Genomic DNA, 27539 nt, shown 5'->3' on the forward strand with positions numbered 1-27539 from the left:
TTTTAACACAAATAAGTGAAATAACACTCAAATACTTTGCATAGAACTGTGTATATTTGTCATTGAGAAGTTGTGAACATGGCACTGAATCAAGGTTTATAAATAATACAAATCGTTTTTTCTTCAGGTATGTACTCTTCAGATGAAATCACTTCTTAAAAGGATCTAATTATGACCATACTTATTTTACAGGCTGGAACCATAGGAGAACCTTTTTAATTTTTAGAAAACCTTCTATCTACTGTTGCTTAAAAACCTGTATCCTGCTACAAACATGTCTGTTGTCAAATCATTTATTTATTTGGTTATTTATTTCTGTAAAGTAACGTTTTGAGACCGTTAATTTTTTAGGTGATGTCTTTTTTACCCTCTTTCTGTCTGTACTAGAACTTTGTGAACTACAGACAAAACACATTCAATAAACACTGAAGATGGAGAGTTGGCACACATCCTGTCTCAGCAGGATCAGAGTCTTTACTGTCTCTTACTTGTTTTTCCTTAAAATACGGCCAGTATTTTATCAGCAAATAAAGGACAGAGGTTCAAAGGCAGTGATGTTACTGACTCAGACTTAAGCTTCTGAGAAACAGTGTTAAACTGAGCTGTGGCTTCTCTGCTGTTCTATAACTCCACTGCTTTTGAATCTCAATGCTGTAGAGCCTGGACAATTACCACACTTTTGTGTAAAATATGATCTGTAGTCTCGCTGTTATATGTTTTTGTTGCATAACCTTACTGGTCTACTGCAGATTAACTTTACAACTGCTCTAGTTTAGAACTACTCTGCTCTACAACCTCACTGCTCTAGAATCCCCATGTTAAATAATTTTACTGCTACATAATTCTATAATCCCACTGCTCTAGAATTGATTTTCTCCATGGTTTAACATCTCAGATAGGACAGATAAACTTTCTTCTCTAAAACCGCTCTGCTCTCCAAAGTCATTAACATGGGATCACTCTATTCTGCAGCCTCAACTGCTCTAGAACTGTTCTGTTCTGTAACCTCAATGCTCTATAACTGCTCTGCTTTATAACCTTGCTGCTCTAGAACTACTCTGCTCTATAGACTCACTGCTCTAGAACTGTTCTGTTCTGTAACCTCAATGCTCTATAACTGCTCTGCTTTATAACCTTGCTGCTCTAGAACTACTCTGCTCTATAGACTCACTGCTCTAGAACTGTTCTGTTCTGTAACCTCAATGCTCTATAACTGCTCTGCTTTATAAACTTGCTGCTCTAGAACTACTCCACTCTATAGACTCACTGCTCTAGAACTGTTCTGTTCTGTAACCTCAATGCTCTATAACTGCTCTGCTTTATAAACTTGCTGCTCTAGAACTACTCTGCTCTATAGACTCACTGCTCTAGAACTGTTCTGTTCTGTAACCTCAATGCTCTATAACTGCTCTGCTTTATAAACTTGCTGCTCTAGAACTACTCCGCTCTATAGACTCACTGCTCTAGAACTGTTCTGTTCTGTAACCTCAATGCTCTATAACTGCTCTGCTTTATAACCTTGCTGCTCTAGAACTACTCCGCTCTATAGACTCACTGCTCTAGAACTGTTCTGTTCTGTAACCTCAATGCTCTATAACTGCTCTGCTTTATAAACTTGCTGCTCTAGAACTACTCCACTCTATAGACTCACTGCTCTAGAACTGTTCTGTTCTGTAAACTCAATGCTCTATAACTGCTGTGCTTTATAAACTTGCTGCTCTAGAACTACTCTGCTCTATAGACTCACTGCTCTAGAACTGTTCTGTTCTGTAACCTCAATGCTCTATAACTGCTCTGCTTTATAAACTTGCTGCTCTAGAACTACTCCGCTCTATAGACTCACTGCTCTAGAACTGTTCTGTTCTGTAACCTCAATGCTCTATAACTGCTCTGCTTTATAAACTTGCTGCTCTAGAACTACTCCGCTCTATAGACTCACTGCTCTAGAACTGTTCTGTTCTGTAACCTCAATGCTCTATAACTGCTCTGCTTTATAACCTTGCTGCTCTAGAATTACTCCGCTCTATAGACTCACTGCTTTTCTTTATAACAGTATTGCTCTAGAACTGCTCTGTTCTATAAAACCACTGCTCTAGAACATCTCTGTTCTATAAACCCACTGCTCTAGAACTGCTGTTTCATGAACACTGCTCTAGAACTGCTCTTTTCCTTAATCTTTCTGCTCTAGAACTGCTCTGCTCAAGAATCATTCTGCTGTTTCTTAACCTATCTGCTATAGAACTGCTTAATTTCATAATCTAGCAGTTATAGAACCACTCTGCTATATCACCGTGCTGCTCTAGAACAGCTCTGTTTAAAACCTTGCTGCTCTAGAACTACTGCACTCTACAGACTCACCGCTTTAGAATGGCTTGCCACTCTATAACTGCTCGGTTCTGCAGCCAAACTGCTCTACTGCTCTGTTTTATAAACTTTCTGCTCTAGAATGGTTCCACTCTATAAACTTACTGCTCTAAAACTGCTTTGTTGTATAACCTCACTTCTCTAGAACTGCTTTGTTCCATAAACTCACTGTTCTAGAACTGCTGTTTTATAACCTGACTGCTCTAGAACTGCACTGTTCTGTAATGTTTCTACTGTAGAACTGCTCTTTTCAATAACCTTGCTGCTCTGGAACCGCTCTGTTCTGCAGCCTCGCTGCTCTAGAACTACTTTGTTTATTAACCTTGCTGTCATAAACTGCTTCATTCCATAACCTTGTAGCCATATAACTGCTCTGCTTTATAACCATGCTGCTCTAGAACTGCAATGCTTTATAACCGTACTGCTCTAGAACTGCTATGCTTTATGACCTCACTGCTCTAGAACTACTCTTTTGTATAACTTCACTGCTCTTGAACTGCTCTGTTCTATTACCTCACTGGTCTAGAATTGCAGTCACTGCATTACTTCACTGCTCTAGAACTTTACTGTTCTGTAACCTTGTTGCTCTATAACCTCTCTGTTCTGCAGCCTCACTGCTCTAGAACTGTTTTTGTTTAATAACCTTGCTGTTATAGAACTGCTTCATTCCATAATATCACAGCTGTAGAATTGCTCTGCTTTATAAACATGCTGCTCTATAACTGTTATGTTTTATAAACATGCTTCTCTAGAACTGCTCCGCTCTACAAACTCACTGCTATTGAACTGCTTCGCTCCATAAACGTGCAGCTAAAGAACTCCTCTGCTTTATAACTGTGCTGCTCTTGAACAGCTCTGCTTTATAAACTTGCTGCTCTAGAACTACTCCACTCTACAGACTAACTGCTCTAGAACAGCTCTGTTCTATAATCTTGCTGCTATATAACTGCTCTGTTCTGCAGCCTAACTGCTATACTGCTCTGTTACTTGAACTTGCATCTATAGAACTGCTCTGCTTTATTCATGTGAACTGGAAAGAGAATATGTCTGGTCTCTGCTGAGGTCTTACCTCTAGAACATCTCTATCTATCCACCAGAATTGTCATGCATTTAGCCTTGAGTGTATAGGATTAATAGATGTTTCTGCATTAAAATCAGACCCAAAGCTCAGTGAGATAGAAAGGAGCGGCCGAGGAACATGGATCATTTTAAATTGTTGTTGAAGGAGATCAGAAAGCATGTACGGAATGTAGGCTCAGTGTTCTAAGGAAGTGACTGTTGTCTTGTGGGAACGTTACTTGGCCTAAAGACAAGAGGCGGAGTCTCTCTTTCTTTCATCTAGCCTTTATCCAGTGTCTACAATTGCAAAGTTTGGCAGTCCCGTCCTCACCCTCTTTATAAAATAGCATAGTCTCTACAGAAGGAAAACACAGAAAACCTTTAGAATTTCACACACAGGACAGTTAAATCTGAATGACTATTTACATTTTACAAAATCAGATTAGGATTGTTTTAATTAGGATTGTTTGTTCTTACGTTTTAACGTTTTAGAGGATTTTTATGAATCCGTCACCCAAACACGTCCAGGAGCAAAGGACTCTGGGAAGACAAGATTAAGGTTTTCAGGTTCAAGAAAACATGACCATCTGGCCTGGTCTTTACATTCACTGTGACACACACTCACACACCGACACATATGGAGTTGGTCTTCATACAGTAAGTATTGGATAATCATTACATCACTATTACAGCTGCTGCTCAGTGTCCCTGCAGTGTGATTTCTCTTTCGACTGGAATTCATTTTCCAATATAAATCCACCTTAAGCTGCCATAAGACCTTTGACCTATATATTCTAAAATTCTTTCAGAAAAGGAAGTCTGGACAAAACATCAAGAGACTTTGAAGGCAATATTTATGGATCTAATCACTTGGGTCACAGGTGGAGGCCCACAGACACTCAGCTCATGTGCGTTATGATGTCAAAGTGAACTTACCTTTGTTCAGAAAAATAAATCTGCTATTTGTTCTTCCTCGAAAGCTTATAAATAACTTTGAATGGCATTTAAACGCAATATTACTGTATTTTGGGAGGATGTCCTTCTATGGAGATGTTATCTTTCTTACAGATCATTTTTTAACTTTCACGTTGTATTTTGGGGGGTATTTTCAACTCTGAGCAGATCATCAGATGGTTAAGTAACTGTCTGAAAATCCACGGTATGTTCAAGAGGCCCTGACCTACTCGTGAATCTTATTTAGTTTAACAATGTTTTAAAAGAATGATAAATGCCCCAATTTTGGCCAAGAATTATATTCATATTAACTGTATTATAATAAAGCTTTTAATGTCAACAGATCTTGAAAACTTTAAAATATCTCTAGCAACAATTTTGGAAAACATTAACCTAGTTTCATCCATTTTTCATGCTGTTTTGTTATCGGCAAAGTGAAAATGCGTAACAAAAAGTAATGTGCTAAATTTCCATTCAAATGGCCTTTTATCGATACAAATGGTATGATTGATGATGTCATGCTTAAAAAAAACACTTTGTCAGATTAGTTTTGGTTTATTGCAAAATAAATTTGCCCTTAAGCCATTACATGCCTGATATTCAATAGGCTATTTTGAACAATCTAATCTAAAGCATCGCCATAACAACTGCATTATCTCCTGCATATTTTTCCAGAAACTTTTAACGACTTAAAAGTTAACTTTTAACTTTTCAACTGAACTTGATTGTCATCTAAAATGGATTTTAGCATCATAATCCAATTTACATTTTTGAAGAAGTTCAGCAAATGCGACCCGAGGTAAAGAAATATTAACTTAAAATATTTAAAATGCTCAAAAACAAATTTTCTGAAAGTGAACTCAGCATTGGACAAATAGTTCTGATAGTTTATAGTCTTGAAAACTGTAGAACATTCTGAGAATGTCATTCAGCCGACTTTTTTTGTTTACAGAACAGGGCAAGGCTAACTTGAGTTTGTGTTAAAACAAAAGGCAATTATATAGCCCATAACAATATCATTTTTCCATTTGATAATGATTTTAACATTTTTTTTATTTAATGCTTTGTTCGTTTGGTAAATTATGTCATTTAATACAGGGAATTTTGCTGGCATTTTTTCAAAATGCTATTATTTTCTATTATTTTATAGGTTCGAACCAGTCTGGCCATTCTCTGTTGACCTCTCTCATCAACAAGGCATTTCTGTCCACAGAACTGCCCGTCACTGGATGTTTATTTGTTTTTAGCGTCATTCGGAGTAAATTCTAGAGACTGTTGTGTGTGAAAATCCCAGGAGATCAGCAGTTACAGAAATATTCAAACCAGCCCATCTGGCACCAACATGACACGGTCCAAGTCACAGAGATCACATTTTTTCCCATTCTGATGGTTGATGTGAACATTAACTGAAGCTCCTGACCCGTATCTGCATGATTTTATGCACTACACTGCTGCCACAAGATTGGCTGATTAGATAATCACATGGATGATTAATGGTGTTACCTGAAAAAGCATGTATTTTTGAAAGATTTTGTAGCAAAAAGAGTTTACACAAATTGGCTTGTTTGGTTAGACAGCTCTCACATTTTATTTTCACTCCTAACACCACAGAATTGTCTGTGAGAATATGATTTGAAATTATTCAACTTTTGATTTTTATGTAAAAATACCTGCCCATCATTTTGTGCATTCTCAGAGTATTGTAGCTGCAGCGAATTATTGAAGCTTAAAGCCATTTTATGCCATGTTGTTCATAACAGTTGTCAGTTGAGGGTGCTATTTTGCCGTTGTTGTTTTTGACAAGCATTTCTGCTCAATAGATGTAATTTGCAATTCCAATTGAAAGTGATCATCTCTATACCCTACTCCCTTCGACGGACAGATCTCTTGATGTGGGCACTCTAAAGGGAGCAGGAAAGAACTGTATGAATGTACCCTTCACTAATAATCTTGTAAAACTGTTTTCTTATGTTTGGAACTAACTCTCAAGTGGTGTCCCCGTCCCGCAGTGCCCTTCAAGTGTTCAAGTCTGCCATTTCGAAACGCCCTTGGTGTCTTTGGAGTGGGGGGTTTTGGAAAGTGGGGCCGTGGCTAAGCCAACGGCTCAGTTTGTTTATCTTCTACAACTGCTAAAATCAGTTACAGTACCTTTAATCAAATATCTTTGATTTTCCTGCATGCAGTCATATAAAAAACGTTTATAACAGCATAAAAAAGACACAACCCATTCTGAGATCTATTTATTCAGATCCCGTTTAACACAAGATCTGTGGAAAAGTATAAAATCTACACAATATATAAATTCTACTGTCCTCCTTACAGTGAGTAAACACAGAGCAAGATCTCACACGTCCTAAAAGAGTCCAAAATCATCCGTATGAGGTCTGCCGTCCCTCCAGAACTGATTATTCCAGATCTTGATCAATGAGAAGAGAGTCCATCCTTTGCGTTTGTTCCATATTTGCTCATTTAAATATGTTCAGAATGTGAGTAATTCATCTTCAAATGTGCCCTGATAAAACATTGCCACTGTCTCTAGTACAAAAAGCAAGGAGACCATAATGAAAGCAGAATATTTGGATTAGTCTAGTCATGGAAAACTGTATGCCTTTGGTATGAGGAACTCTACAGTGCATTTGAGCTATGCTGTATCTCAGAATGCGGGTGAAGTGGCCAAATGGACACACAACCACAACACACTCGGTCTGTTTGTGTTCCAAAGATTTCCAGAGAATGGAAAACAGGCTTTTTGTTTATCTGTACTTTTTTCCCCTCTTTACCAGAAAGGAAATCCCCAGAGGGATCGGACAGTAATTCTTTAACTAATTAGACCTGTTAGTATATAAACATCTGGATACCAAAATAACATTTCTGCAAACCACAGGACTGGTCAGTTCTCAGGCACTTACAAATATTCTTCAGGATGTTTATTTTCAAGTCAACATGAAATGTTGTTCACGACCAATTTTACTAACGTAATGGGGTGTACTTCGCAGTTTCTGAGAAAAAAATAATGTAGGTCAGGACTTAAAGCTGAAGTATGTGATTTCTGTGCCACTAGTGTCACCAAACGGAATTGCAAAAATACATTTTGTTTTCAAAACAGCTTTCTGAATACGCCCCCCGTCATTGGTCAAACAAAGAGACAGTCCCTAAGCGGGTCTAAGCTCAAACAAAGTCGCTCAAAACAAACAGAGCAATTTTCATAGTGCCACTGAATCACAGTGCTTACAGATTTCAAGACAATTAACCTATGAATGGCTAACTAATAGTTGTCTCTGCATCTTAAGCTGGGATAGGAGAAAGTATTTTAACACAGAAAAAGTTACATACTTCAGCTTTAAAGGCAGGATTTTATCCAGGAATTTATTGGATGGTGAAAATGTGTCTCTATGTGACAGGTGGTTGAAGGGGAGGGGCTTACAAATAGGTTCGGTGACATCGGCCGAAAAGGAAAGTCATTTCAGAGGCGGAGCAAGTTATATATTTTCATTAACGATTATGAATATAACATTTTGTTCATAATAATACCAAGAACATGTATTAAGAAAAAAAAATAGGCTCAATTTTAATTTCATGTTGACTTAATTTATTAATGCATTTCTATAGTTGTTTCTACATAACATTTGTGTCAGGTCCAGATTAATCAAGTCCAAACCTGCTCAGATAAACCTCTAACATTTTTCGTAAACCCTCAGTAAAACTTTGGTCCTTAAGTGTTAACAAGTGTGCAAACAGTAAGCATCCAAGTTTACAATCTGAAACTTGAGACAAGAGACAAGTTTAATCTAAAAGCACTGTAAAATGGCAACTCTTCACCACAGAGTCAAGTGAGATTGCAGCCATGATACTTACTAATATAAACCCCTGTACCTCTTATATCTAAGAACTAAAAATGAAAAGGAAGGAAAACAAAAATCAAGCACAACGTGTAAGCCCTTTCTGGTTTTTCCTGAGAACACAAAAAGGAGAAAAGAAGTAGGTTTCCTTCCGCCTTTAGAAACACCCCAAACAAACATTTATTTTGCTAAAGATGCTAATGCTAATACTGAAGTATTTACGACTGAAATTCATATCCTCTGGGTAGGAAGACTTTCCAAAAAACTTACAAAACATTTATCTCAGTCAAAAACATTTGAAAAATTAATCCCAGATCCAGAATTACAAAACAGTCTTTCCAACTCACATCAACTTGTATTCACGTTCATTATCATGGAAGGACACTCTGTCTACCGCATCTGGGAGCACTCTGGACATCCTGACTCGAATTCTCTGATGAATGTCACATGGCTCAAACATGTGATTCACTGTAACTCACTTTTTATGTAAACTCAGGAATTTTCTGTTGTCTGAGAGGAGCTGGATTACACATATCATCTGATTAAACGTTCTGGATTCGAGCAGAGGCCACACAAACCTGCTGTGTGTATTTCCTGCTCATCTACTCACGTTTAACGTTTAGTGAATTTAACAAACAAAGATTTCTAAATGTGCATCTCATCTTAGCTAGACGCAATGCAACAAGCTTCTGTGCTAAATTTTGTTCGAATCATGGGAAATCAGAGCATATGTGTGTAATTTGAGCTGTGTGTAATTTGATCTATACCTAAGCCATTCGTAGGTTGAATTTACCGAAACGCGAGACTATCTGTTCGAACATCAGCAAGCACACGTGTTTGCTAAACCTGTTTGGAAAATCACACACTGTGGCTTTAACAACTATCTAGAACAGAATTTTGGACCAATAAGATTTCACTGTGGGCGGGGCAACCCAGCAAAACACAATAAAATAGAAACCAAACAAAAACTCGGTAAACAAGATAAGACAGTGTTACTATGCTATAGATTTTTTTTTTTTTTTTACAGTAGACATTGTCATGTCCCAATGTGCTTTTAAAAAAGAAAATTATGTGTTTTGGCAAATGATCATGTAAACAAGCTGCGTCATATGCTAGTTTTACAACAAACTAGCGAAGTCTGTATTAGCAAACTGCTGAGTTGAGCGACTTTTCAATTATCTGCGACAAGATTCAGATTTGTAGTTTACATTGTACTTAATAAGACGTGAAGTGTTACACTGTGGTTTTTGGAGTCCGATTAGCATCTGCACCTGATGAAACACAAGTAACATCACTCGCATGTTAGACTCTCGAATGAAACAATGTGAAAAAGAGTAACATTGATCTAACAGACATTTAAATAAACTTCATAGCGAAATCAAAGATACACTTTACATGTACATTGTTTCAAACAGTAAACTATAATGTTGGTTTCTGGGGTTAAAAGTGACATTTTTAAGTGCAGAAGCGGTGTGCAATGTCTACTTTCTCTTGTAAAATATCCAGTCTGGATTTCAAATCAACCCTTGTGTATCCATCCACAGGAGTGTCCTATCTCCATTATGGTACAAAGGTCAAAGGTCAGGCCCTAGAGGTTATCGTACATGTGCAGGGTTCTCTCTAACTGCTGACCAACACGCTGGTAGAAGGCAATCTGTTGCCGCAGGTACGCCTGCATCATTTCTTTAAAATCCACCTCCCTCCGCTGTTGGAAATGATTCATTTCAGCCTGCAGGGCGAAACCCACAGTCCTGCAGCGTTTACGAATGCCGTCTGCTTCCGCTTGGTCCATCCTGCCTTCATCACTCATTCGCTGAGACTCCTTAACTTTTGCAAATGCACCTAAAAGAAAGAAAGAAAAACGTAAACACGAATTCAAAAATTATGCCATTTAATTTCTAAATACATGTTCAGTCATTAGTCAATACATTAGTCTTATATATCAATGCATGTTATTTCTTAAAAATATATATATATGTTTGTGAATGTATCTAAATGTAATCCACCTATGAAATGACTTTCCTTTCTGGCTGACATCACCAAACACACTCTTTTCCTCCCCACCAACCACCTTACGTATAGAGACAATGCCCACCTAGTGGTGACACTATTAAAGCTATAGTATGTAATTTCTGCACCACTAAACGGAATTGCAAAAATTTACTTTTTCAAAACAGCTTTGAGTATACCCCTCCATCTGCCATTGGTCAAACAAAGAGATAGTCCCACCCCCAACTCATGCCATTGGTTGAGTAATGTTGTTGGGGAGGGTCGAAGTGGGTCACTCAAAACAAACAGAGCAATTTTCATAGAGCCACAGAAATAGTGTTTACAGTTTTTTTAAATAACTTATGAATGGCTTACTTATAGTTGGCTCTGCATATTAAACTGGGAAAGAAGAAAGTATTTTAAACTGAAAAAGTTACATACATAAGTTTTAACTTAACAAAATGTTTCAGTAGCGTGACAGTAGTTTTTCCACAAGCGTGTAGCTTTTCCAGAAACAAGCTACTTTTTCTAAAGAGTTGTGGCGTCACAAAACGCCACATTTGTCACATTGTAAAGCGCATGCATGTGGAGCCGAGGGAGTAATCAAACACGCTCACCAAAACCATCCTCTCCAACCAACCATTTAAATAAAGGATTTTTCGATTTACTTATATTTAGTGTTGGGAAGTCCCAAATTCATTTTAGTGAATTGATTCGTTTGGACATTTCATGTACAGTGGCAAGAAAAAGTATGTGAAACCCTTTGGAATGACCTGCATTTATGTATAAATTTGTCTTAAAATCTAGTTTGATCTTCATCCAAGTTAAAATAACGAACAAACACAATCTGTTTTAACTAATAACACACAAATTATTGTATTTGTGTTGTATTGTTGGAAAATGTATGTGAACCCCTAGGCTAATGAAATCAACAAAAGCTAATTAGAGTCAGGAGCTGATTGGAGGTGTGGGTTAGAGTTAGTTTGACTTATAAAAAGAATTTAAACATTTTGATTTTGCTACTCACAAGAAGCATCTGCTGACTTGGACCATGCCTCGCAAAAAAAGAGATCTCAGAAGATCTTGTTGCTTTGCACAAAGGTGGAAAGGGTTCAAAAGTAATCTCGAAGAGCTTAGATATTCATCTTTCCACAGTTAGACAAATTGTCTATAAATTGAGGCGATTTAGTACTGTGGGTACTCTCCCTAGAAGTGGCCATCTCGCCAAGATGACTCAAAGGACACACCACAGAATGCTCAATGAGGTAAAAAAAGAACCCTAGAGTGACAGATAAAGACTGCAAGGAATTGCTGCAATTGCATGCCTAAAGTTTGCCAAAGACTACATTGACACTCCACACCATTACTGGGAAAATTTTGTGGGCTGACGAAACTAAGGTTGAATTGTTTGTGAAGAACATGCAGCACTGCGTAAGGTTTAAAAAGGGCACCGCACCGCATACCAACATGAAAACATACTGATTCTTTTTAGTGAATCAAAACAGACAGAGCAACCAGTGTAATCCGATAAACAAATGACTCTTATGAACTGATTCTTTTTAGTGAATCAAATAAGCGCATCCAAGTGTAGTTGAAAATGACTCTTATAAACCGGATCTTTTAATAATAGTTCAAAAAGACTCACAAACTGACTGATTAATTTTCTTTATGCCAAGCTGTATTTAAAGATGCATATTTGCAACAAGATGTTTTCTGTAATATTATTTTATAAAAGCATTATAACATCACATTTCTCAGCGAATAATCAGACTATTGGCAAGTAGCATGTAAAAAGGATTGAAGTGGTTGGCCCAAATAATGTAAACATCGTATTCTAATTATTCCTTATAGTCGGATTGTTGCAACAATCATAGTATTGGTGTACATGTTAACATAGCCTTTGATGAAGATGAGATCACATTATGACCAATTAATGCAGAAAAACAGCTAATTCCAAAGGGTTCACATATTTCTTCAAATAAGTTCAAATAATTGAGTCACTGATTTACTTGAGCCCCTGCACAGATTTTGGTAAAAGTTACTGTTCTTTTCAAAGCAAAATATTAAATTGTAACTGTAGGTTATCACCATTTTCAGGGGTGTTTTCTTGTTTTATTAGTTTATATATTCAGTATGAACTTATATGTTTATATTTATATGTTTATATACAACAGTTAGTTCCGGTCCTCGAATCTGATTGGACGAGAGTCGTTCCATGAGCACTGATGTCTGACCCCATCAGCACTCTGACGCTTCACTGTGTGTATCACTCCGCTTGTGTTTGTGCCGTTCTAAACTAAAGTGTAAGAGCAATGCATATGTGTTAAGAGCTTCTGTTTGTCTTTTTTTTTTTACATTACATATGTTAGCCAGCAGGTGGTGGCAAAAGATCATTTTTGTGTGTAATATGAACCAGTTAGGTGACGTGAAGTGAATCCACGTCAGCGGTTTACATTCAACAGCTCTTCGTGATCGCTGACTACACTTACTACACTACTAAAGCTAGGAAATAGCTTTAAACGAACAACTTCAGCATTACGGCGCATCACATCTGAGAGACACAACAGACTGATTAATTACACAATGGGTGATTAATGGGTACAGAACGGCAGATTCTGAGCCGTCGTGTAAGAAAGTAGTTCCATGCACAAATGGGTTTTTTATGACCGTACACAGTTTTTTCTCATTTTTAAAAATGTATTTGTTAATTGAACTGCTGTAAATAAGCAAAATCACACTCGTAATCATCCTATATGGCCCTAAATCAGCACTGCTGTGATTACCTATGGCACTCGGACTGCGGCCGAATCACAGCAGTGCTGATATAGGGCCATATCGCACTCTTGCTCATGTGATATTGCTTAAATATTTATTGTTGTCACCCTAATTAAATACATATCCATGAGGTGATCTTATTTAATTTATTTAATGTACAAATAGGACTTCTGATTGCAGAATTCTGAAACGAGGCCCCATTATAAAAACAATGTAAGAAATGGTCTGGTCTGCGTTTATAAATGGTCAGCACTTATATAGCGCCTTTTTTAACCTTAACGGTATTCAAATCGCTTTACACTCTGACTAATTCACCCATTCACACACATTCATACACCATGCAAGGTGCTAGCTTGCCATTGGGAGCCTAAGGACACTTCGGCATGTGGAGTCGTGTGGGCCGGGAATCGAACCACCAACCCTGCGATTAGTGGCCGACCTGCTCTACCATCTGAGCCACAGCCACCCCAACAAACAAGAAATTCCTTTTAACATTAAACTGTATCTAATCTATAATCTTTTTCAATTGTCAAATTTAAGGGCCCCATGTCCACAGATTTGTCTCATCGTTCCAGTGTAACCTGTTCTTGCATCATAATCCTGTTTGACAGAACAATCTCACTCTCACGATTATGAGAATCTGACCTCTGGAGCAGCTCAAATATAAGACCCAAATCTGAATTGATTCAACTGAATCTGAACTGAATAAAAGCAACTGAATCACCTCATACTGTGTCTAACTGTAACATAGAAGCAAACACTTTATCAGACACAGCATGACAGATTTGATGTCTCTGAGTTTGTGTGCCGCTGATCAGAGGTCAGTGTTTTACAGTGACTGTCTACACCTGTAATCTGACACAGGAAGTCTGAACATGAGCTCTTAGTTTCAGATTACACAACACTTTTTCTTTGGACCCAGAAACTGATGGATTACAAACCTCTTGTACAATGAACAAAATGCATACAGGCAAATGACCTGACGTGCAGTCTGTATGCAAAACACTGTGTTTGCATTTTCTCATTGAGCTGCTAAATTATATAATATTACATCATGTAAACAAAGTTGTAATATTTCGGGAACTGATTTCATGTTTCCTTAAAGTCCGTATATAAATGTTATGTTAGTCAATGTTACTTGCATCAAGAAAACTAACTGTGTTAAAGGGATGGTTCACCCAAAAATGAAAGTTCTGTCATTATTTAGTCAATACTCATCATTTTATAGAAATGAGCTCTATAAATCCGGGTTTCCATTACTCATTTTATCTATAAGGGACAATCAACACGACCATTGGAACCATGCACAGCACAGTGCTTAATGCTGCCATTTTACATTAAAAATAATATCAAACATCTCTCAAATCATTACTTGAAAAATGGTAAATGTTAGTGGAGTTGATAGCATAAAGTCTGTTTCGCAGCATAGCACAGCGCAACCGAGGTTTCAGTGTATAATGAAAATAGTTCTGCTAAGAGGTCTACTGATACTACATTTTGCCGATACCGATAACTTAGGTAAGAAACGGCCGATAGTTTTTAAAATTGATCCCTAAAATTTTCTTTAGTCTGCACAGACATAGAGGTCAGAGTCCAAAATGAAAACAATCCCAGATGTAGTTTATTTTTCAACCAAAATCCCAATAATAATCAGAACAAAACACAGCTGGGTGCATAATGTGGATCTTTTAACACTAAAGAAGCCTGAAACACACCAGGGATTCTTATTTACTTGTTCCAATGCTTCATATATAATATTTACCAAATTAAGCTTTTTATAACCTATATATTATTATTATTTAACAACGTGAATTTGGAGACAACTGATATGATGAGCGCCGTTTCAGTATAGTTGCGTTTTTCTTTGCATGCCCTCACTTCAATTTAAAAAAACGTTAAAAATTTTCAGAGGAACACGGAGGAATAAAAAAACATCGGCAGCTATCGGCATAATTCTTTGCCGATAAACGATAGTTAAAAGAAATCGGCACTGATTAATCAGTAAAACCGATATATTCTACCTCTACTTCTGCTTGATATTAGTGGTCAATCAATATGGATTTTTTTTAATCACCAATGTCAGTATTTTTACACACAATATTTAATCAAAATGCATTTAAAAAATTGAAAACAAAATGTATGAATTATCCTTTTACAAGGGTGTTGGTAGGTTTTGTAACTGACATGGTTGGATGCGATTGTCTACTAATGCTGATGATCTTAAAATGCAGATATAGAGGTCCATCAGTATTTTATTTATTTCGGCCTTTTCAACACTTTTATTTCTAGAGACAGAGGACAAGAAATGATGAGGAAAAGAGGGGGGAATACGATCAAGAAATTCAGCAAGCCAGATTGAAACTCATTATATAGGGCGATTTGGACAAAAAATTATTGTGATTATTTTTTAAAACATTGCAGTAGTGATTTGAACTGATATGATTTTTATTTTATTATTTTATTTAAACCCAGCAAGTGTTTCCTTTTGACCAAAATTAAGTCAAAACAAATACTGTTCAAGTAAGGGTGTTCACACTTGAGTCTTATTATAAAGAACCAGACATGATAGTATCATTGTTATGGTTGACAACTTTTTGTCATGCACAGGACGCTTGAGCCTTTCGAGTGCTTAAATACAGGATAGGGTCCCCCTCTAGCGTTTTTTCATCCAAACGGGGACAGGCTGGGACTTCACCCTCGGCACTCTCGCCAATAAAATACAGGACAATAGATGTCCCATATGGGATGTTACACAGTGGTTAAATTATGGTACGTCCTACAACGGGACAGTTGCCAAACCCATCTTCGCTATTTACACTAATCATTTACTTTTACTGACAAAGTTAAAATTCTTCTGGGAGACAACATGCTCTCATTTCTGTCAACTCAATACATTGGAAAACTGAAAACAGAGTTTTCAAACGAGTACAGATTGTAAGGACTCAGATTCTCAGTAATGACAGCCATCATTAAAACGCTAACGGGCAGCTTTTGTCTATGTAAACAAATGGCATAAAAGTATAGCGCCCATTTACTTGAATAAGGAAAGACCGAAATCTCCAAAACGGTTGGTCAAGATTATAATCAAAGAATATATTTCAAATCAGCAGTGATTGACAGGCAATCTTTGTATCTAAAAGTTAATTGGCTTTTTTTACTGTAAGGCGGGACTTCCTTTTATAGGCACGTGCTCGGTCTCTGACTAAACAATCTCTGCTGAGACAGAATTCTAGAGGTCCAGTAGAGTGGAGTTTAATTTCATTAGTCATCTCTAATGAACCATAGACAGGATGAACTCTACAGCACAACATGTTATTACTTAAAGGGCATGAAGTGAATTGTTCTCCTTCCATTATTGACTTTTATAAAGAAATGCTGTGAATATCTTCATGGCTCTTTTGGTATTTAAACACACCTGTCCTCATGCAGAACTTCTCGTTGTGTTCAGTCATAACAGAGCAATGAAAGAGGAAGTTGAGCATCCATAAACTCTGCAAATCCTTTCTGTCTAGTTGTTTGTTCCTTATGCAAAAACGATAGTATGACTACTGTTTATTTTGAGGGAAAATCCCTTGAAAAAGTAGGGCCAATCCATAAACGTTCAAATAACCAATCTTTCAAAAGTATAGCCACAAAATGTAAAAATATGTGTGTTAAAATTATTTTAGTATGATAAAATCACTTACTAACCTTTTCTGTGTAAAAGTATTCCCAATTTTACAACTTGGTTGCTATGATGACGTCAAACCATAAACACTAAAACCCTAAAATGACCATAAAAATTACTATTTTATGATTATTAACTTAACAGCTCAAATAATACATGAGTTTTAACATGAGAATGAATGCAAGTGCTTTTATAAACTTATAAGCTTCACATATCTGTTTTTAAACTTATTCACTACCATTGTAAGTGTCTCCCTGTAAAAAAAATTCAAAAAGTCAAGGAGAAATGAGTCGAAATAAATTTTTGTGGTAATCAATATTATGCAACAAATGCTGTCGAGTGAGCTTAACTTGTATATTCCTTTACATTTATTATCACATTTAATGTTATATAAACAAAGCTACAAATGGTCAAATATAAATTTTTTTTTAAAACATTATTTAGTGTTTTATATTAGCAAGATAAACAATTATTCTACTAAACTAGGACACCCTACGCTTGGGGCCATTCAGAACGAACGTATCCTTGTACTAAAAATAGAGCAGAGCGCATTTTTAGCAGTAAAAAAAAAACCACAAAACAAAACCTTTAGCTGTTTTTATGTAAATATGCACTAGACGGATGTCTGTGACCCTTGTGCTGCATTTCCCTGTTCTTTTAAGATACTCCTACTTTACTTCACATAATCATATCAACTCTTCAGATAATATTTGCTCTCAATGTGTGAACTAAACACATTTTAATTTCATTATGATGTTCAACTGTCAAAGGGTCCCTTTATTACAATTTTAGGCTACGTCTACATTCATCCGGATACATTTGAAAACGGCGTTTTCATTTCAAAACGCTCTCCGTCCACACTGATGTTTTCAAGCATTTTCCAAAAGTTGCTCGTCCACACTGAAACTTATGAAAATGCTTAAATCGTCTCACTGCGCATGCGGAAAATACCCGCTGCATGTGCGGTCTGAAACGCAATTGTCCTCGTGTTCCGTCGCCGGACACCAATTCCGAGTAAACTTCCCTTCGCCTTTGAAGGAACGTAATGTGAAGGTTGTACAAATTGACATTTATTTTTTAACAACGCTATCAAAGTGAGTATCAGGCACAACAGCGCCACTATAACACAGGCTGCCATCTTGATTGTTTTAGTTGGATAGTTCACATGACTAAAAAATGCATCATCGTTTTCCAAAGCATCCATTTTCACAGTCAGCGCTACAAGGCAAAAACGGCATTTTAAAATGTATCTACTTTGGAGTGCGTTTTCAAAAAGCTCCGTTTTAGGGGGACAAAAAACTCTGTCTCAGTGTGAACGGAAGGCCAAAACGGAGAGAAAAAATGCGTTTTCAAACTAAAACGTATTAGTGTGGACTAGGCATTAGGCATCACAACACCAAGATTCTACGTTTTAGCTACAATAAGATGTTATACTCAATTTAATATCCAGAAAAACTCAAGTAAATGTATTATATTATATTATCAAAGTACGGCCCGAACGGTTTTGCTGGACTGTGGTTTGACCAAAGTCTTGAACATTGCTTTTTCTCAAAAGGAAAGCCATACAGCTGAGACATAAAATGTTACTTAGCCCTAACATGCTAACAGTACCATACTGCCATTATCTGAATAAAGATTAATTTCTGATATCTGAGACTGAAAGCCCATCACAGCTGAACCTTGTTCACAGAGCAAGAGAAAGGAGTTACTTGGTCTACAAATCCATATAGAAGGAAAGAATCACATGTATCCCTCACACATATGGTGATGGGAGGCCAAACAAAGGGGGCACAAAGATCTGGAGAAGCTTTGGTTAGAGCTAAAGTTGTAAAGTCGCAAAAATAGACTTAATATTGGTCAGAATAAGAATTACGAGATTAATTTGAGCTTTGTCTCAGTCTTTGAAGTGAAATGAATGTCAGTTGCACAAAGAATAACAGACTGTATTTAATGTGTCTAACAGCTCAGTCGTGGAAACGGAGAGAGGAATTTCAGACTGGAAAAGCAGTCAAAGCTCAATTTGTCCATGAGCAAATTCTCATAGAAACATGAGCATGCAATGACTACATATTTGAGTAGCTTTAAACTTCCAGCTCAAAACTGAACTCAAAGTCTTGAGTGAAATTTCTAGTAATATAAAGCCTCTGTTCCAAAAACATAGTAAGCTTTGCCTCCATATGGTGCTGCCGTCTATTCAAATAGGGTCCCTCATGCGAAGCACACAGAAGACTCGACCGGCAATTGACAGAGTTTGATGTTAGCATGTTGCTAAGCTAGCAGCAAAATACTCTTAAAAGCACAAAACATATACTCAGCACACTCAAATACAAGGTAAAATCATCAGTTTTTGACCATTTTTATTGATAATTGTCATGGAATGAAATATTTGGTATTTATAATCAACGTGTTACTGCCCATGTTTTGGAACAGAGTTTGCAAAGGGGGCGTGTCTATGATGCCTTAAAGACCTAACTTCTCATTCTAGAGAGCATTTGATTGGACAAAATATATGTAGTGCATGGGTCATCAGTGTTCTTGGTTTCCTGGAAAAGAAATCCTGCTAAAAGTAATTATTGTTTTTTTTTTAAAACATTTAGGAGTACAGAAGCATGTATGGGTGTTTCTTCAACTTCGGGCAGTTTTATGTCCCAGGGGTTGATTTTTATTACAATGAACAGATTTCAACTTTTTTCTTTTTGTTATGTGAATACCCATTTTTTTTCCTGAACTCAATAGCAGCAGTTTATTTCAATTTAATCAGCGAAATTGTGTTTAATAAATAAATTAATTCATTAAAAATGTAATGAAATGAAATTTCAAATTAAAAAAAAAATATCAATTGAAGTGCATAAACATACAGAACCTCACAGCACAATCCTAAATACAACATAGGGGTTATTTTTTCAATTAAATTGCTGCATAATAGAGCATCACATATGTGAGATATTGCTTAAATATAACACAGTTACTATTGATTTATTATTATTAGTAGTAGTAGTAGTAGTAGTAGTAGTAGTAGTAGTAGTATAAATATATAGTAGTGATCTATTTCTGTCATATTTTAAATTTAAATTGAGCTTTTATTTTGGCAGAGCTTTTATTTTGAAGTGTTTCTGTGTTGTTAGACCAAGGAGCTCTGAGAACTGATGGCAGATTCCCAATCCGTAAAAGCCGGTAGCTACGTGAATCACAGTCATTATTAAACCACAAAAGGATACTATATAAATAAATATGTATTCTGTATATGACTCATGTTAAAAAGTTAATTAGCACTCCTCCTGTCATCTGCTAAAAATAGAGCATGCAATGCTCATAATAGATTTTGAGCCAAGGATCTCTAAAGGTATGAGCTGTTTGTGTCTCTATGTCAGCACAACATTGGCTGCACACATTCACAAGTACTCACAATTAAAATGCTGCACGTGCAAACGATCTATTTATCTCTTTAAATCGCCACTTTTGCTGTTAAATTATCTCACTAGATTCAGACCCAGACTTATAATATTAAACCAAGAAAATCCATGATAAATATACAAATTATCACACATTTGAAACTATGATAATCTAAACGAAGCGTGAAATAAACAAACCATTTATTGTATGAAAACCATTTATTGTGTGAAAATTATTTATTTCAATTCTTCAGCTGTCCAATTCTCAAATTGTCTTTTTCATCACACCAAACAAGTTTGCCCTTAATAATTTTTTCCCCCAAATGTTAGTGTACAAACTGTCGACTGTCTGGAATGATTATTTCATTGTGGATATGAATGATACTTAAAATGAAGAGCTTAGATATTAATCTGTCCACAGTTAGACACATTTTCTATAAATGGAGACGTTTTGGTACTGTGGCTACTCTCCCTAGAAGTGGCTGTCCAGCTAAGATGACTCAAAGGGCACACCGCAGAAAGCTCAATGAGGTAAAAAAAAAAATAACCCTAGAGTGACACTTAAAGACTTGAAAGAGTCATTAGAACTGGTTAACATCTTTGTTCATGAGTCTGTTGCAGTTGAAGTCAGAAGATTACATACAGCAAATTATTTTGGCAAGTCGTTTAGGACATCTACTTTGTGCATGACATGAGAAATTTTTCCAACAATTGTTTACAGACTTTGTTTCACATTTAATTGACTATATCATTGACTACGCTTGGTTGAGGTCATTGCTACGAAAGGAGGCTACGAATCGACCAGTTATTAAATCCAAGGGTTCATTTACTTTTTCCGCAGCACTGTGAATGTTAAATGGGATGTGTTCAAAAAATAAACGAACGATTATAATTGTTTGTGTGTTGTTTGTGGGATGTGTTCAATGTGGTAATCAGAAGGTTGCTGGTTCAATCCCCACAGTCACCACCATTGTGTCCTTGAGCAAGACACTTAATCCAGGTTGCCCCGGGGGGATTGTCCATGTTATGACCAAATAATGTAGAAAACCAGCCAATTCCAAAGGGTTCACATACATTGTCTTGTCACTGTATATGGACTAAAAGCAACACAACTCTCAACAAAATGCTGTGGCATTGATTTTGGAACAGAACTAATGTCTTCCAGCAATATAACTGTGAGTCACGGTTCTGTTTACAGCGGCTCCTCTTCTATAGACAGCTGTGTGTTTCATGACAGGTGAGGAACATTCCTTCACTGTCCTGTTCTTCCAAAAGTATGTAAGACACATCCATGATGTAAAAACCTGCCTCAAATCCTGTCTGTTCTAAGCGAGCTACACAAGAGATGGAGAGGAATTCAATGTCTTGCCCTGACATGTTAATCCTCATTATTTCAAAACTAAAAGCAACAAAAATCTGCTCTGTTGCGTATGTGTGTGTGTATTACTCAAATATCTGGCAATAAAACCAGACCAACACTCACATGAACTGAAAGGTTCATGACTACCGTACACCCACACCCACGGCCGGAGGCCTGGAATGACTTTTGTTTTTACTCTTATTTTTAATTTTCTCCGTATTAGCTTAGACGGTACTACAGATAGGTTTTGAGTGATGCTATTTAGTATTATCCAAATTCATATCCGACAGCATTTGAGAAATAAAAATATTTCTGTAACCTTTCATATGGGGAGTGGGTCCGGTTCAAGCGTAACCTCTGCATATCAGGTCAAGTGTCCTGCAGTCCCTCAGCAGATCTGATTACAGCTCATTGGTTTGGACACAAAAACGTAGTACGGAGCGCACTCAGAGAGAATTGTTATTATTTCCCGGGGTCATGTGTTGTTTTTTCTCCATTCATTGGTTCTCTCTGATCTCTCCCTACGCTGTCGTGCAGCTCACAAGAGAAACAGATGCTATATTTCAAGGATCATGGAGGCTGATCTTAGATCTGAGTGATCCTGGTGTTAGAGATGCTTTACGGACACTTTACTGTTCCTCTATGGGCTATTATCAGCTCCTTGGCAGATGCTTTCTTACCATAGCACAGATGTATATTACTACAGCACTCCTATAGCAGGTACTGTAGATCAGAGCACATGTATTGCTAAGGTGGAGCCAACACAATTCTATCAATAAAGCAAAGTCAAATAAACATGAAATCAAAATCAAACATGTTTTCTTCCTCCTAAATGTTCCTGGTCTTAAGGCCAAAGTAAACTTTGGATTTCGGCATGCAAATTTCAGCATCAGCACAGTACACATTAACTGTCCAAGTGCAGCCCAGTTTTTCTAGACGCGGACCGCCTGCGTCATCGGCAAGTCGTAGTGCGCATGCGTCAAACCCATCTGCATAGGGTCGCAGTTAAATAATGGTACTTTAAAAGGATAGAGCGTTTGATTGGGGAAAACAATACAAAACGATAATACTGCAGCCTAACTATCATGATCCAATCAAATACTGAAGGACACCAACTTTACTAAATATTCAGTTTCACTTGGAAATAAGTCGAATTACAGATTTTAAGGGACTTTGGCGAAACTGGTGAACTCTTTTTGGGTGGAGACCAGACTCTATAGTTTGAACAAACATTATAGGCCAAAACAATTTGTCACAAGTTGGCCCAAAACCATTTTTTGTTCAGCTTTGTCCAGTATGTATACACGTTAATCGGAAATTGCGCATTGTGCACAAGTTTTCGGAAAAAATAAGTGCCGCACAACATGTATTTATCCCAACATTTTTGAGGTCCTTCCTTCAAATATCCGATTATGCACTGTGTCATGTATTCTTGGACAGATGAAGACTGTAATTTAAAAATGCAAAAACCCGCTGTAGCTTGATTATTACTGTGAATATAAACATAATGTCAGAAATTACCTAGTAAATGTATGGAGTAAAATTCAGAAATCAGTGATTGGATGACTGTTGGTATAAGGGCTAATCAGCAGTGCTCATCCACTGAAAGACAAGAATCATTTTATACGGTCAATAATTTAATAGAGTTCCACTGTAGCAGACATGTTCATTGTACATAAGTCACTATTAACAACTTGATTATTTTAAAAAAATGGCATAATTCATTGTACGCCATGATCCTTTGTGTCTGAACACAAACTGTAATGAAGATATGACCATTATAGGGTGTGGACGTGAAACTACAGCAATCAGACTGGCCTGCTTTCAATGCACACACACACACACACACACACACACACACACACATGTCAAAAGGAGAAACTAGGAAAATGTTTGCTCAAGGAGGTTATTTGATTTAGACTAGTTAATTCTGCAGAATAATAAAGGTTAACTGTCTCCGGTGCACAATAGTGACAGATAATGGTGATACTTTTCACTGGTCACTCCTACTTTGAGATTAAATCTAAAACCTTGGAATCGGCACTACAGATCCTGAACTATTTGGCTTCTAACATGTCTTTCTGGTATGTGAGGCTCATGTGTCATGTGACTGATCACGCCTTTGGCTTGTCATGCTGAAACAGCACATGCACACCTGTGTCGTAATTTAGGATTATACACCTTTACACGTGTAACAACTCCTGCTGTTGTCCTCCACAATCTACAGGAGGATTTCACAGATTCTATGCATTTATACAGGACTTTAAATGGAACTTAAACCAATTGACAAAGCGCTACTAAACTACGTGTCAACCTACTGTTGAGTTTCAGGGTCTCATTTAATATTTAAAAGGTTTAAATGTCAATCAAGGCCTTACAAAAGACACTATTAAGCTACACCTATAATGTAACAACAATATATTTCTTTTCTTTTTTCTTGGTTTGCACAAAGAAAATTAGGCCTATTTTTAGGATCATTAAGATTGTGACATCACTTATTTTATGAATGACTATTATTTTATTAATTTAGTAACATGCGATAATTATTGTAATTCAGAAATATGAAATATGACCCCCACGTTTCTTTGTGAGATTCACCTATTAATATATCCATATTATCTGATTCTTTTGTACACATGTAAAACGCTGGCGTGTATTAGTATGTCAGCATATCTTAAATTCGAGCTCTTGGGAGTGAGAAATTCTAACCATCACTCTGTCATTCCACAAAAGTATCATAATGAAAGTGGAAGTTCATCTGTGCCATGAACTGACTGAACTTAAATGCGCTGGAGTTCATTGATTAATCACTCTAACTCCCTCATTTCCTGTGATTTAGACTGAGAATGAAGAAAATGAGTCCTGTTCGGAGCAAAGCCAAGAATCTTTCTCTTAACTGACTGTAAATGCCAAACACATCACATTTCCACTGTAAAATTACTCTGTAACTAACCTTTGGGAGTTCAGACATCAGATGTGAATGATAAACAAAAACTCACTCCAGTCCTGAATTGGAGGCCCAATAATCCCTACTCATACATAATAACATGTGACTGGTTGCCTTAAGGCATAATGTCACTGGGTCAACCCTGCTGTGTGTCCCACATATCCGCTATCTGTGAATTCAGGAACCAGCAATCTTGTAAAACTAGAGAAATTCTTTGAAATGTTGGGGAACACATTAAGGCATGATATTTTAAAGGAATGTTTTGGGTTCAATACAAGTTAAGCTTAAAAAACAGCATTTGTGGCATAATGTTGATTTCCACCAAAAAACTAAAAATGTGACTAGTCCCTCAAAAATCATGGTTACAATGAGGCACTTACAATGGATGTGAATAGGGCCAATCCATTAACGTTCAAATACTCACCATTTCAAAAGTATAGCCACAAGACATAAACATTATATGTGTTAACATGCTTTTAATGGGATAAAATCACTTTTAAACATTTATGTGCAAAGTTATATCCAATACCAGGATCACAGGGTTAAATTATCATAACAACGAAGTAGTCATTTTGGATATAACTTTACACAGATAAGGTTAGAAAGAGATTATATCGCACTAAATTCAAGTTAACAAGTATAATGTTTAAATCTTGGTCTGTACTTTTGAAACAGAGTGTGTTTTTAATGTTCACTCCCATTGCACGCGCCTTACTGTAACCGTGATCTTTGCTTTTTTGTGTTAATCAACATTATGCTGCAGACTGTGCGTAACTTGTATTGAAACCAGAAAAATCCTTTAAAAGTGAATGCAGCATTGCTGCGCCCATGTCACATACAACTCAATTATTAGCAAATATCTTGAAAAACAGTTAATACTCTGCAATTAGAATTAGCCTAAGAGCTATGTTTTTGTTTGAGCTCATTTTACCTTTTTGCAGGTGAATGATGTCAGGGAAGTTGGCCAGCAGGCCCTGATACAGCGACAGTTTATCCAGCATCTGAAACAGGTCGTTTTTGGGCTGCTCTGCAAACATCTCGCCAATGTTCTCGTAGGTTCGTCCGGTATGTGAGATGGCGTTGCTGAGGGCGTCTGAGCTGTATGGAGGATCCAACAAGAATGATTGACTGATGGACTGGAAACCATTCCCAAGCCTTTGAAACTCTTTCCTGAAGCCTCCTAGATGTTTACGAACCAATTCTGAAGCAACATTCGTCAACTGCATCACACTATCGTCCATCTTTTTTGCAAACACCTTGAAGGAGTCAATGCGCTCCTCAACATCCTGAAGATCCTGGTGCTCGTTGGGTATCTGGAAGGTGAGCATGAAATGAGCACCGACCATCTCGTCCTTTTCCGCCCTTCTCTTACCGAGCTTCCACTGTTTATCATCTGCACACATTAGAAAGTGTTCGAAACCCTCGTATTGTGATAGAACCGGGTGGCTGGTCATGTGGTCCATCCATAATATTAGTCTCCTCTTCCTCTTCTCAATGAAATCTTCCTCGAAACGGCCTGTGGCTTGTTTTTCTGGAAGGTGGGGCACGGATATGACCGTGAATTTGTGCAGTAGTCTGTTGTATAGCCAATCAAAGTGCTTGTAGCGTCGGTACACCGGACTGCCAGTATGACTAGGGGTCACTCTGTATGAGATGTAAGTCTTGATACCCTTGAACTTTGTCTGTTTTGTAGGGTCTTCAATGGAACAGGAAAAGGGCTGAGGGCTCTCCTTCCATTGGGGTCCCCGTGGGCCCATTTCTATTGAATAAGACTCAGCGATTTTGGCCATCATGGGCACGTCACCAAGTACGAAGGCCTCCACTCCTGAACGCACGAAACTGGAGAAACGATTCAAGTTCCTGCCCACCATGCTACCCTTTCTGTTGCTGGACATGCTGTCTTGGCGTTCCATGTACGGCTTGGCGCGGTAGTGGACATTTGGGTTGGAATACCCCCTCTGGTGGGAATGCCCATTGGCACCCATCCCTCTCTGTGGATCTTCGTCGTCAACGACCGTTGAGCTGTCATCCCAGTCGTCCCAATCATCATCATCATCACTCAGTAGGGTCGTAGGTGGGGTGTTAATGTACGATATATCTTTTCCAGGAGAACTTTCAGGAGAGCTGAGGGATTGATCCGTCAGGTTGGACCCAGAACGGCACCGGATTATGTTCACATAGGAGGCTGGGAAGAGCCCTCGTTCTCCTCGACTGTTCTCGCCTTGTAACCAACCGTCCACAGAGTTCTCATCAAAAATCACCAGCTCTTCATTCTCCTGGATGCTTATCTCTTCCTTGTTTTCACTTTGGAATGTGTAGAGGGCTTTGGCTCTAAGTGACATTTTGTTGTCTTTTATTTGCAATATCAAGGCAGATACACAAAATGGGCCACACAAACAGCTTCCTTACTTCATATCAAAGTGCAGAATTCTTTACTGATCAAATCTAACACAAAAAGGACTGTTTTCAGCCTCTTTGGTATGTACCCTATAGCCTTAAATCAGGTTATACAGCACAACAGTACTCATAGCCTATGGCGACTGTTTTGAGGCTATTGGTCAAATTCTGAGGAAAAGATTTAAACCTTACTGACCACAAAGTAGAAGGCAGGAATGGTTTATGTTTCAGATAAAATAAAACAATGAGTTTATAATCGTATTTGCAACATTTGTAACTCTAAAAGAAAGTATTAGGGATTACTTTCATATTGTAATATACCCTTGTTGTATTATTCTCCAACATCCCAACATTTATGTCGTTTCATTATTCCGCAAAACCACAATATTCAGCCGCAAATATACTTCCATAAATCCCGTCCAGCAGAAACACGACACCGGCAAACACTTGCAACTCACTGTCTTAAAATCCTTTTAGAACCGTTTTAGGCATCGTGCATGATGTAAATCTCTTTTAAAACAAACACAAACTGGGTTCCAAGTCCAACAGAACAAAAAAACAAAAACAAAAAACAGATGAAAACATTACCCTAACATAATGTCCCGGGCTGGGATGCGGAATAATGCATCCTCTGCGTTCCGTAAACAAAAGAACATAAACTACATCTAAAGCATCTTTATAATCCACAGATACAGTTCAGATCGCTCTCTGCTCCCACTGTTTCCCTCGACTTGAGACTCAACAGGCCAGAGAGGAGTTATTCAGAAAGTATTACTTTAGTATGAGCAGAAACGCA

General features: G+C 37.4%; 1 protein-coding gene and 1 long non-coding RNA gene across 2 annotated transcripts; one reads left to right on the plus strand and one right to left on the minus strand.

Moving 5' to 3' along the window:
- The first annotated feature begins 3923 nt into the window (after nt 1-3923).
- On the plus strand, nt 3924-5976 carry LOC127638472 (uncharacterized). The gene is made up of 3 exons (XR_007969867.1): nt 3924-4080; nt 4233-4331; nt 5528-5976. It is a non-coding gene; the product is annotated as an uncharacterized LOC127638472 (long non-coding RNA).
- Nucleotides 5977-6585: 609 nt separating this feature from the next.
- Nucleotides 6586-27539, minus strand: LOC127638464 (sorting nexin-33-like). The gene is made up of 2 exons (XM_052120004.1): nt 25278-27539; nt 6586-10058 (listed from the first exon to the last, which is right to left on the minus strand). The coding sequence occupies exons 1-2, from the start codon at nt 26686-26688 to the stop codon at nt 9805-9807; spliced, it is 1665 nt and encodes a 554-aa protein (XP_051975964.1). The 5' UTR covers nt 26689-27539; the 3' UTR covers nt 6586-9804.

The sequence above is a fragment of the Xyrauchen texanus genome, chromosome 46 (genome assembly GCF_025860055.1).
Source record: "Xyrauchen texanus isolate HMW12.3.18 chromosome 46, RBS_HiC_50CHRs, whole genome shotgun sequence".
Lineage (NCBI taxonomy): Eukaryota > Metazoa > Chordata > Actinopteri > Cypriniformes > Catostomidae > Xyrauchen > Xyrauchen texanus.

Excerpts from the sequence above, each read along its gene's own strand:
- LOC127638464 (XM_052120004.1), bottom strand. The coding sequence starts at position 26,688 with ATGTCACTTAGAGCCAAAGCCCTCTACACATTCCAAAGTGAAAACAAG. Across the intron at positions 10,059-25,277 it reads CATCATTCACCTGCAAAAAG|GTGCATTTGCAAAAGTTAAG; the intron begins GTAAAATGAGCT and ends TCTTTCTTTTAG.